The following is a 12,500-nucleotide window of genomic DNA, read 5'->3' on the forward strand; positions in this document are numbered from 1 at the left end:
TTTTTTTGGGTTTTAGCTTTTTGTTATTTTTATCATTTTATCATTATTGAGTATGGTAGACAACCAACCATAAGAGTTAAACTTTTGTAAGTCATTGTTCACCTACATTATGGCTACATTGAAAAAGAGGACCTGGAGACACAACAGAAGATTTACTTCTTTGAATATCTTATTAGAAACATTTTCTGATGCCAACTGTGACAACCATACACATTACCAATTACTTGAAGTGTCCCCTTGTATGTTCAAATTGTTACGCATCATGTCTTTCCTATAAGAGTTACATAAAGTGTAGGAGTATCACTGTCTTTATTCAACTGTCACTAACCTCAAGTAAACAAAAAAAACAGATCAGTGGTTTCATCCTTAACAAATGACAACTCACACAGAGAAACAAAACAAGAAGTTTCTTACTATGCAAAATACGAACACCTTTCTTTTGTATCCTTTAACTAAAGACAGAACCGTTAACTAATACCAATAATTACACAATTCACATTTAACAAACCTTATAATAATTTCCACTCATACGGAGCTGTAGAATACTGTACCATATAGTTATTTCCCAAATCTCAAAAGCCTAACTCAGGCACCAAAAAATGAAAAACTTCAGTTATCAAAAATTTCATATAAGTATGTAGGTACATCTGTGTATGTATACATATGTATATGCATATACACATATATTAGAATCAAATCACTCTTGAAATAAATTAGAAAGAAATGCCATCACATAAAGAAAACTTTTGTAAAAAAAATATATATTATCATTATATGTATGGTTCTCGATTGACACTCAATGTAGAGATTACTTAATTTTCCTGTTTTTGGCCTTCTTTTTCTTGCCCTGTTTGCTGCTGGTCTTACTATCAGGGGAACCTGCTTGTGCCCCTGAACTCAGACTGGGGAACTCTTCATCTAGGAAGGACACTCTGCAAGGGATGCTTTCATTCGACCTCTCAGCCGTGTCGGGGTGCTTCTCCCTTTCAAGGGAACATCCCACAAGCCTCTCTGCTATCTCTGAGGTCCTGTCTTCTCCAATGCTCTTCTCTTTCTTAAGGATGCTTTTCTTAGGCTCGCTTTTTGCTGGTGGTATCAGCTCTTCTCCTGTCTCATCCTGTAAAAAAAAAAATTGGTATAAATAAATTAACTAACAAAAGGTTGGTTAACAATAATAATAGGAAACAACAAAAACTTTGCACTTTGCATTTGTAGCTCATCTTCTACTAAATATTGTTACAACAAAATAGCATTTAAGTTACATAGAATATAAAAAGGTAATCAACTCACATCTGCTATTTCATATAGTTTTTATTAGGTTAATCAGTTAATCTGTATACAAATAAAAAATTTTTTTCATGCTATCCACGTAGGAGTTGTACAGATATCTATAACACATACACCCAAACCTCCTACACATACTAGCATATATAGACAGCACTCATTTCATGCCTAGGACTTCTACGTCAGGGGTTGTGGCAATGCCCTGACAGGATTGATTTGGCAGTGCTGACCTTGCCTGACTAAATGGTTTCCCAGATGCAGTTCAAGGGTGAAAATCATGAACTCCATATTGAGAGGCAAGAGTGGGCTCACTGAATTCAAGTATATACAGTACAGAATAATAGTTAATATTTAGGTTAATAATTTAAAATATCAGCCGAAATAATTTTTAAAATTGTATTAGCTACGTACTTCTTTTAAGTTCTTTTATGCTAAACGAAAACTGAACACATGATCAGCTGGCTAAATAAGATCTCCAAATGACATAGAATGATACAGAAATATCTAAATAATTGGATATAATACAACTTTTTTCCAGTCCACCATTAATGAAACTGAAAATTTCTTGTTTTATAGTGTAGACCACGTAATTTATGCAGTTTTGCTTTTAAGTATATATTCCCAAGGCAGCCTATCTGTTAACCAATCTATATTGGAAATAACATTATCAATTGGATATTTTCTACTTACAAATGATATTCATGTATTCAAATGTATATAAAATTTTATGAATGTTATGCACTGCATTTAATTCATATATATTGGGATAGGGGATAAAAGATCAAGTTTTCAAAAACAGGTGGCTACCATGTTTTTGGGTAGAAATCTATATCAGAAAGATGAAATAAGACAAAATCTTGAATTCTTTTCAATTTTCAGGAATTGCACCCCCGGAAACCTACTCAGCAGGAAAACCGAGCAAAAGTTGGGTAAAAATGGAAATTTTGACAAAATAAGCTTCCAATATATCGTTTCTTGGCAAATTTCAAGAAGATTGTGAATATAATAATTCAAAAGAATCATCGTCAATAAGTAGACAGAAAACAACAGAATTACTTGTCATTATATTGATAATACCGGTCAAAAATCTTCATTATATTGATAATACCAGTCAAAAATCTATGTTTTTTTTTAAATATAGTGTCAATTGCTTTGATGCTACTTAATGTAAATAGCCTCTTTCTTTTGTCTGGTGCAATATCCCAGTGCCCTTCTACACTGCAATTGTCCAATTTTCTTGGACATCTTCAATGTATGGATACTTCCACCTGCAGTCAGAACCGCTAGTGGCACGACGTAGGTGATCAACTGTGTACTTATCAGCATCAACATCCTTTACATATGCAATGAACTACTCATATTTCGAATCACAGTTTTGCCACACCACCACACAGAGCTCATTTAATTTAAACATTGCTTCCTTGGCCTGTTCTTTTTGATGTTGTGTGGAATTAAGAGCAGAGATAACATCAACATTAGTTGGTAATTCAACCACTGCGTATTGGCTAACAGTGTCATCATCAAGCAAAATGGCCAAGTTAATAAGATTTTCCTCATGTGTAATCCCATTAATCTTGTACAAAGCTGGTCATGCAATTTTATCTGTCTTATGGGTATGAACATAGTAGCTGTGTTCTGTTTTGACTATGAGTTCTTGCTCATTTGTTTTTTCTTTCAAGACTTTGTGTAGCTCATCAACTGAGGTCAAGGTCCACCCCAAGACTTGCAGCTATTCAGCAACTTCTTGGTGTAGTCTTTCGCTTTTGCACACTTCGTAAGTTTTCCCGTAGCCTTTGTTGTAATCTTTCTTTCTGATTGGCTATCCAAGTGTCTTCATGGTTAGATAATATCATTGCTATTTTTCGCATCATTTTGGTGATTTTAAGCTCCTTATTTGTCTTGTAAAGCATCATGTTATTCCTGATATTCTTTGCTTTAAATCTCCTGTTCTGGCTCTTTGCTACTCTCGCCTATCTGTCAATCATTGACAAGTCACACTTAGGTTGTTGGTGGAGAGTCAAACTAACTGTTTTGGTGCAAGGCTTGAGAGATCTGTAGCACTGGTCTTCTCCTCCACTAAATCCATATTCCCTGCCACATTACAGCTTAATAGCAGCAGCAGCCAAGATGCACATCATATTAAGAATTTTCTTTGATGCATCACACACATGATTGTGTCTATTACCATATGTTTTTGTGCAAGGATAGTGTGGCAAATTTAAAACTCAATAAAAAAGAATCACGCCACAAAATGATAAAAGTATGGTCTGCTGATCAACAAAAAACTGGCTAATTGCCCTTCACAAGTAGCAGTACATGTATGAATGTAATTATTTTTGACATCTCCTTAAATTTTCTTTCAAAATGATACCAAACATGACTTTGTCTTTAGAAATAGATATTTTGGCAAAAAATGGATAATTTAGGGCATGCGCATGGTTTTTTTTTTTTTGGGGTGCAATTAGTGAAAATTGAACAAAATTAACTTTTTTTTAGTTGATTTAGTGTTCTGGGGTCATATATTGATGAAAAAACAGGTAGCACCTGGAATTCTTAAGTATGACCTAAAATCACCCTTTTCCCATATCCCTTTATATGAAAAACGTTCATGATAAATATAAAACCTTCTCATTGTTGAAGAGACTAAATATGCATTTCCACAACGTGTTTGTTTTCATTCATCATAGGTTTATCCATCACAAGGAAAAGCTATAGATATTGTAATCATGTTCCTTCTTTTTTTTTTCAAACAGCCCAAACCTTACAAAACTGTTCTTCACTCATCTACATTTAAAAATTCTATATCTACTCACTGTAATCCTATAATGAAATATCTATTATGCAATATATAATATTTTCTCTTTGGTGCCTCAGATTATGTTTAGTCATTCCCATATTTCCTACATTTCAGAAGTCTTCTCAAAATTATTCTAATTTTGGGTGGCTCAGAACCCTGAAAAAATCTATTACTCTTTAAATAATTTCCTTTTTATTTATTTGCAATTTATTCTATTCATTTACTAATATATTTGTTTTGTACTTTGTGTAATGCATGGCCTGTAACTGATCCCAAAGTTTTAGCATATGTATAGTTAATAAAATTGTTCAAATCTGCATCATGTACATTTAAAATAGCTAAAATTGGAAAAAAACTAACATTTTGTGCTGAAAAAAAAAAAAAAATCCTTCTGTAAGGATATACATTATATGTAAAGGCCTTTCAGATAGCTTATTTTTACTTTAATTTATTGTTGACCCTACTTAATTTAGTGCAATCCACTATTTATGAATGACTCATACCTAGAGGTACAAATTATAGCAATACTACTGCAGAAAATGGATAACCCCAACCATGTTACTGGTTAAGGAAAATAAGGGGCTGTAATAATTTCTTCTAATACCATTGTGACCCCCCCCCCCACCCACATCATAGTTTTACAATATAAGCAACAATAAATTTTCCACAAATACTGACTTCTGATGCTTAGTTTCCTATATCAAGGTTTATCTACTAATATATTCTTGTAAACTTAGCAAACACTCACTTTAATAGTACTTCTGAAGAATCTTTTTCCAATTACATTTCAGTGATAAAAAAAAATCTCATGCAGCAATATTTTCAGTTACAATATAAATGGAAAAAAAAAAAATCTTACATATAAGCAGAAATGCACATTTGTCAACAAATCCAAATGTCAGCTTAAAATATCTATATCAACTTCTTACAAGCGTCACCCATCAGTGTTGGCTGTTTCTTCCATAGCTTTGGAAGCAAAGAAACAGCATAATCCTGGCCAAAACTAATAATCATAGCATGCATGCTTTTCTACAAGCATATACCAAAAGTAGTCACAGTAGTCATTAGGATTACAAAAGTTTGCAGAATTGATGGGAAGCACAGACTAAGACACAAGTTAGGATGCAAACCACTAAATAAGCACATACAACTACAAACTACTTTGCTTCTGCTGCAAACACAGCAATACAGTAACACAGGTATAACAGTCTACAAGTGATGAGAATCTGATTTTCCAACAGTTTAGGTTATATACAAGGATACAAAGGTAACTTATATACATGCTGTTAGTATAATACGAAGAAGCATAAGCATAAGAATAAGAATAAGGAAAAGAAAAAGGTAAAAACAGTAACTGGAAAAAGAAATTTAAAAATCAACGTACGATAACAACAAATTCTTCCAGTAAATCGTCGCTTTCTTCCTCCTCTTCCTTTTCCTTCTCTTCTTCATCTTCATCCTCCTCTTCAACTCTATAACTCATTTTGTTCTTCTCTTTCTCGAGCTTCTCTTCTGCTTGGATTTCCTCCCACAGGAACTCAAAGTTACGGTTTGTGCAATTCATTCTCTGGCGCCAGATCTCTTGATGGGCTTCATATTCATGAATCTGCAATCAATTAATTATCAATACTGATGACGACAGCATTCAAACAAAAATTTTAAAAATCTGACGATGGCCGTAGCAATATTGACCACCATTACTAGAATGCATCCAATCTCAGGAAAAGAAAAATTGGCAACTCACCCTGGACTCTGGTGGACTCGAATTTACCAAGTCGCTTTTCTATTCTCATCATATGACAATTTTCAATCTTACATACAATATTTTTAAATTGCTTTTATTCAAATTTGCTGCCTTCAACACCCCTTTACTAATTTCCCTCAAAAGAGGAGTACTCCAGAATCCATGTTGAGGTGCCAGTTTTATTTTTTACTGAGATTGTACTGAGTGTAATGGAGAGAATCTATATATTCATGTATAAATGCATATACAGTTCTTATTCTAAATACTAGACAATGTGTCACCCTAACTCACCATCCTTGCAGCTTCATCCTCTGGCCCAGGGAGAGAAATGCCACTCACTTTCTCAAACAGCTGAAGGGGAGTTGGCAACTGTGGAAGCCCTCTAGACTGGAAGAACCTAAAGACAAAACATTTAAGTTAACCTCTATATCATAACTTAAGAACTATCAGAAACAATTCAATGAATAAGCAGGAGGAATAAATAGATATACTGTTTAAAAACATCCAGTCAGAAACAGAAAAGCACACTTAAAAGAAAGAATACCCTTCAAAATACAGTGTAACATTATAAAACTTCTAGTTACTTCAGGAATTTTAGTCTTTGACTAACATATACTATAGCTTAAGGTTATACTCCACACTAAATTTTATGTCTAGTATTCATTATTCATTCCAGCTCATTTTTAGAGAAGCATTTTCCCTTACTTAATGATGTTAGAACAATCACGGTGTAAGAAGTGTAGAGCATTTGGGTGTGATGGTTCAACAGCCTGACCCACATCAATGATCCAGCAACGACCTTCATGCCACAAGATGTTGTATTCACTCAAATCAGCATGAACAAGGTGGCAGCCTTGGAACATCTTCACCATTGCCTATAAAATACAGTAATGCATTAATAAACAAATGGTTAATAACAGCTGTTAAATCTGATTACATAACTTCAAAGTCAAAGTGAAATATAAATAGAGAGATAGAGAGATAGAGAGATAGAGAGATAGAGAGATAGAGAGATAGAGAGATAGAGAGATAGAGAGATAGAGAGATAGAGAGATAGAGAGATAGAGAGAGAGAGAGAGAGAGAGATAGATAGAGAGATAGATAGAGAGATAGAGAGATAGAGAGATAGAGAGATAGAGAGATAGAGAGATAGAGAGATAGAGAGATAGAGAGATAGAGAGATAGAGAGATAGAGAGATAGAGAGATAGAGAGATAGAGAGATAGAGAGATAGAGAGACAGAGACAGACAGAGACAGACAGAGACAGACAGAGACAGACATAGACATAGACATAGACATAGACATAGACATAGACATAGACATAGACATAGACATAGACATAGACATAGACATAGACATAGACATAGACATAGACATAGACATAGACATAGACATAGACATAGACATAGAGATAGAGATAGAGATAGAGATAGAGATAGAGATAGAGATAGAGATAGAGATAGAGATAGAGATAGAGATAGAGATAGAGATATAGATATAGATATAGATATAGATATAGATATAGATATAGATATAGATATAGATATAGATAAAGATAAAGATAAAGATAAAGATAAAGATATAATGCTATCAAGCAAAAGTTGCTTTCATGAAAGTCTTAAATAACCTAATGATTATAGTCAGTCACACTGCCTAAGTAAATGAACTTTTACCTCCACCACTTGCTCATATGCAATGGAAAGATCACAAGATGACAGATAAGCATCCTTCAGCTTAGGTGCAGCCTGGTGGTTACGGCCAATAAATGACATCACCAGGACATGCTTCTTAATCATTATTGGCTCTGGTGAAGGTATGGCAGCACGCTGCAGACGTCGCAGGTTGTGATACTCTTTCTCAGCCCACATACGAATAGACTGAAAAATAAATAGGAATTCCAGCATATTATTGATATGTTGAACCATACTGATAAAAGTCTATAGAATAAAACATTACAACAAAATATATTCAATTAATTAATCAAATAAATATATATACTATACTATTAATAACAATAAGGCCAATGATAAAGAAAAACAAGTCTACTTAAATTTTTGTTTTGTCCATAACAACTATAAATATCAATGTTTTTTTTTTTTTTTTTTTCAGAATATTACATAAAGAGAACCATGTAAATAAGATAATGCAAGGAAGAACAAAAAAAAAAAAAAAAAAAAAAAAAAAAAACATAAATGGGCTAAGGACTTTTTTGCTATGTTGTATTTCCCTATTCTTCTCTTCGTTTGTTTGTTCAGCATAAATCCTGGAAAGAGAGTGATAGCCCATATTAGCATATACAACAAATCCTACCTTCTGTGTGTTATTCTTGGACATTCTGTCTTTGAAGCGATAATCTTCACGGATGTAGCGCTCACGTGTTTTGAAATCAGTTAGGGTTGTCTTGAAAACCTTCACAGCACACTCTTCTGAAATTTCCTTATCTTCAATCCTGAAAAATAGAAAGGTTGTAATTAAAGCAACTTTTCTTAATAGTCTAAAGAATTATTAAACAAATGTAATAAAACATGCAGGCAACTGTTAAAATATTTATATTATCAAAAGCAAGTATTAAATTAAATACTGAAAACCTAAACTTCAAGAAGTATATTATAAAAAAAAAAAAAAAAAAAAAATACATTCCACTAGTGATATCTCAAATCCACGTCGTGTTGAAATAAATATTTCTTTCCTTAAAACTCAAAATAAATTTTAGAATATAAATGTACAAAGTCACTTACTGTCCTCCTTTTGCATGAATGACAACAGCTTCTTTGCCTGAACTGATGACACCATTCACGGATTCCAGAATAGCATTGTTTACCAATTTGAAAATCAACAGTCGTGTGTTTGGATCCAGAGCCATCTCAGCTGTGGCTTTTTCCACCTTTAGAAAGACAAATAACATTGAAAATATTATTTAAACCTTTAAAGATATTCTATGAAGAAATTTCTTCAGTAATCTTTAACAGTCACATAAGGTAAGAAAAACTCATTTTACCTTATCGTGAACACGGTTCTTTCCTTTGTTTTCTTTATTTGCAGCACGCTGTAGCTTGTTATAAACCTGGAAATAAAGAGATAAGAAAGTACATTAAAATTCTCACAGTCAACTTACTTGATGCATCACTCAGTCATTAACTTCTTTAAACATTCCTTCATTCACATTCTTCACATCGCCATAAATTTAAGTATAGGAACTTTTTTACCTTTTGTTTTAACTATCAATCATTTAATTTTGCTAACAACAAGGGGGAACCAAAGCAATCTATCTACTGTTCACCTCATCTTGCAGCCAGTGTCATGCACTATCCTACCAAGATGTTTAAAGCAATGTTACTTTGCTTTCCTTGCCACAAGCAAGTATTGACTAAACAGGCTCCCATGACAAGCCTCCAAAGTCCTGTAACTTGATCTTGGTCCTCATTGCTAAGTCCATTCTAGGCTGCTACTCAGGTCTCCAAAGACTCAGATAAGATGTCAACACTATCAGCAAGGTCAAGGTCAGTGACATTGTAAGTTCCTAGTGTTTTTTATCTTTATCCAGTCCATGCAAGTGTTGAAAAAACATAGATGCAAGAACACTGCCTCACTCCTGAATTCACAATAAAAAAGCTTCAGTACACACTTTACAGCAATTTCAGGACTAGTATGAAGATATCTAAGGCTCAGGATCCTTTGTGATTCATTATACACCAAGTCAAACACCTTGAGGTCAATGTAGGCTGCAGAACAATCTAAAATTAATAGAAGTGCAAAGGTGTCGTCTGTGTGAACTTGACAAAAGAGAATTCTGCCAGCCCCAGTCTCAGAGCAATCAGCAGATTGCCAGATTTCTGCCAGAACAGCAGACAGAGCCATGGGTTGACCACCAGCTTCTAACAGGGATCCCATAAATACCCAGTCCTTTAAAACTCTTCAGCTTTGAGATCACCTCCCTCACTGAGAGGTAGTTACAGGTACAGGATTACTGTTGAAAATTCAACCTGGTGCAACTCAAAATACTCTGCCAAATGTTCTCACACTCCAACAGGATCTAAGATGACCTAACTCTCTACTGAGCATAATGCAGCTTTCTGCTAGAAGGATAACATGTCCAGCAATGCAGATTGGAGCACTGGCACCAGTAAATCCTCAATAACTGGAACCTTGCAAAGTCCCAAAGGAAAAGACTATTCAATTATCATTTCTCAAGCTATGGGGATTGATAGAGGTCTTGTAGCCAGCTTAATAATAACCTTATATCACATGGAAGTTGCCCAGAACAATGCAGATATCCTGTCAAGAACAACTCTCTGCCAGATAATTACATTAATCAGCAGGAATATACACAACAACATGAGACATGAAGCCAAAGCTGTACTTCAGTCGCAATACCATTATACACTCATTGCCTGGTGTTACATCAACTACCAAAGACCAAATTCTACTAGAGATAGCTATGGCCTCCTATTGATCCCAGGGGTCTTGTGGTCAGGAGTTGCTACAAAACAAGGGCATATCCACATGCCAGTGAGAAATGATTCTGTATCTATAGGGCCCCCTACTTCTCCAAGATTCTCTACAGTTTAATCTAGACCAGCACAGTAACCAGTTCCCATGGACTACAAAAAGGCTCTGCAGAAGTATTGACTAAAGAGAGGCTATGTACTAGCAGGGGAGGCTCCTGTATCACTGTATCCATTAACAAAACAAAAGGCAGTCTCTATACACTAACTAAAAACAAACACAAACCTTATTTGACAGATGCATGTCAAATCCTCCACCATCTCCTGTGTTTATTCCAGGGGGGAGGTTCATGATCCGCTCAGCATTTTTACGACCGCTGATTGCAAGGTCATGCTTGGTCACAATGTTCTTGCCATGCTTGACATATCCACAAGGTGGAATGACCGGATCTTCACGTTCACGTGCCTGTGCATTAGACAAATTCTCAGTATGTGCATATACTGTTATTAGTTTTAGACAAGAAATTTACATACCGAGATCTTACATTAATTATATTTACTAGCTTAAAAAACATTAATCTGTACTCAATATGCCCAGACCAGCAACAGTAGGTTGAGCACCAAATCCCTGAGGTTTATATGTATCGGGTGGAATAAGTTACAAATGTTTAGTATTTGTCAGTAATATGATTAAACCATTTATTTGTTCATTTAGTGCTATTTTAGGTCTTCTATGTTGTTTGATATGATACTTTTCTTTGTCAACTTTGTTGTTTAGCTTTCTCAAAGGATTTTTTAATCCGCTCAAATTTACATCTGAGGCATTCACTTGATGTTGGAGAATACATATCTATCAAGCTAAGAATGGATAATGACATGTACTTATAAAGGCAAATACTCCTAGATTTCATAAATGATAACAGTAAATTCCCTGAAAGTCACTGCAATAATTAATAATAATCTTATGATCATAACATAAAATTATGTTAACCCATATAAAATACTTATTATACAAGATACTTATTACTGGTTTGCAAATATAATATGGAGTTCACCATCTTCTCAGAAAAATTACCTCAAAAGAGTCAAAATCTCTGTTGTCTTCATCCAGTTCCTGAGGTTCATCATCACTATCAGGCCCATACCAATCTGGGCATATCTTAAACTTGTTGAATGATACTGAAACTGAATTGAAAAAATAACAAACGAGATCAAGTACAGGATATGCAGTTAAATATGTAATAAAATCTTCCTTTTTCCTATTAAAACAATATCTTTTGTTTTGCAAGTCTCTTTACTTTTCTCTCATATCTGCATAATATTAACTAATCATGATTTTTCTAACAAATACCTACCTTTAGAATTGCCATTGTAGTGCCTCTCTTCACGATTCAATTGCTGGTCATACTCGCGATCATACTCATACTGCAGTACCTGTGCTAAGATTAAATCTTCTGATGTATCCTCTACTTTGCCAAGGCTGAAGATGTTGTTTACATCAGCTGCTCCACCAATTAGTGCTTTGTAGTAAATCTCATTCTCTCTGTTCACAAAGAAAAAATATTTAGAACATCATTTCAACACTCAATATTTCAATTAAAATACAAGTACACTGGGGGAGAAAATGAACTTTATTTATTTAATTCAATTTCTAGAAATCCACTTACTGCTCCTGGATGTTCTGAGCAAGGTCCTCTGACATGAGATCACGGAAGGAGGAAGGAGAGGTTTGTTCCTTGGTCTGTGTTGTCTGTGAAGACACCCATGGACTGGAGGTCACTGGTGGGTCTGTAGCCAGTCCAGCACCTCCCCATGCTGCCACATGGCCTTGTGACATGGTACTAGGTACTGGCTGATGGTCTGTAGCCGGTTGTAACAGTTCTGCTGACGACATTTTGGAGTTGTCTTCTATCTATCTTATCCAGTTTAATTCAAGATGATTGTTGAAATTTGGACTTCTCTTTGCTTGATCCTGAATACTCTCTTAAATTTTGTTTACCTATAAAAGAAAAAATTTAATAAATGATAAGTGATCAGATAATAAATAATTTGAATATCCAAGTATATGATGCAAAGACAAAATAACACATTCACTTTAGAGTTTTACACATTTTTTTTAAAAACCTGTCATTTCAGACTTATAAACACTATATGGCCACTTTCCTAACAACATATTTAAAATACTTTTCTTGTTAATTCCTTCACATGTATTTGAGTTACCAACATGGAA

At 34.3% G+C, this 12,500-nt stretch overlaps 1 protein-coding gene across 1 annotated transcript in view; it reads right to left on the minus strand.

Annotated features, from left to right (window-relative positions):
- The window catches only part of LOC125037744 (serine/threonine-protein kinase RIO3-like), a 14,290-nt gene that overhangs the window by 402 nt on the left and 1,388 nt on the right, over window positions 1–12,500 (minus strand). The window contains exons 2-13 of the mRNA XM_047630940.1: window positions 11,938–12,269; window positions 11,626–11,813; window positions 11,346–11,455; window positions 10,557–10,736; window positions 8,824–8,889; window positions 8,564–8,709; window positions 8,136–8,274; window positions 7,499–7,702; window positions 6,531–6,700; window positions 6,117–6,222; window positions 5,466–5,687; window positions 1–1,117 (exon numbers count right to left, since the gene is read on the minus strand). The exon at window positions 1–1,117 is cut by the window's left edge and continues 402 nt beyond it. Of these exons, the coding sequence (XP_047486896.1) occupies window positions 809–1,117; window positions 5,466–5,687; window positions 6,117–6,222; window positions 6,531–6,700; window positions 7,499–7,702; window positions 8,136–8,274; window positions 8,564–8,709; window positions 8,824–8,889; window positions 10,557–10,736; window positions 11,346–11,455; window positions 11,626–11,813; window positions 11,938–12,164 (2,067 nt within the window). The 5' untranslated portion in view covers window positions 12,165–12,269 and the 3' untranslated portion in view covers window positions 1–808. The remainder of the gene's footprint in view (window positions 1,118–5,465; window positions 5,688–6,116; window positions 6,223–6,530; window positions 6,701–7,498; window positions 7,703–8,135; window positions 8,275–8,563; window positions 8,710–8,823; window positions 8,890–10,556; window positions 10,737–11,345; window positions 11,456–11,625; window positions 11,814–11,937; window positions 12,270–12,500) is intronic.

The sequence above is a fragment of the Penaeus chinensis genome, chromosome 24, assembly GCF_019202785.1.
Source record: "Penaeus chinensis breed Huanghai No. 1 chromosome 24, ASM1920278v2, whole genome shotgun sequence".
NCBI lineage: Eukaryota > Metazoa > Arthropoda > Malacostraca > Decapoda > Penaeidae > Penaeus > Penaeus chinensis.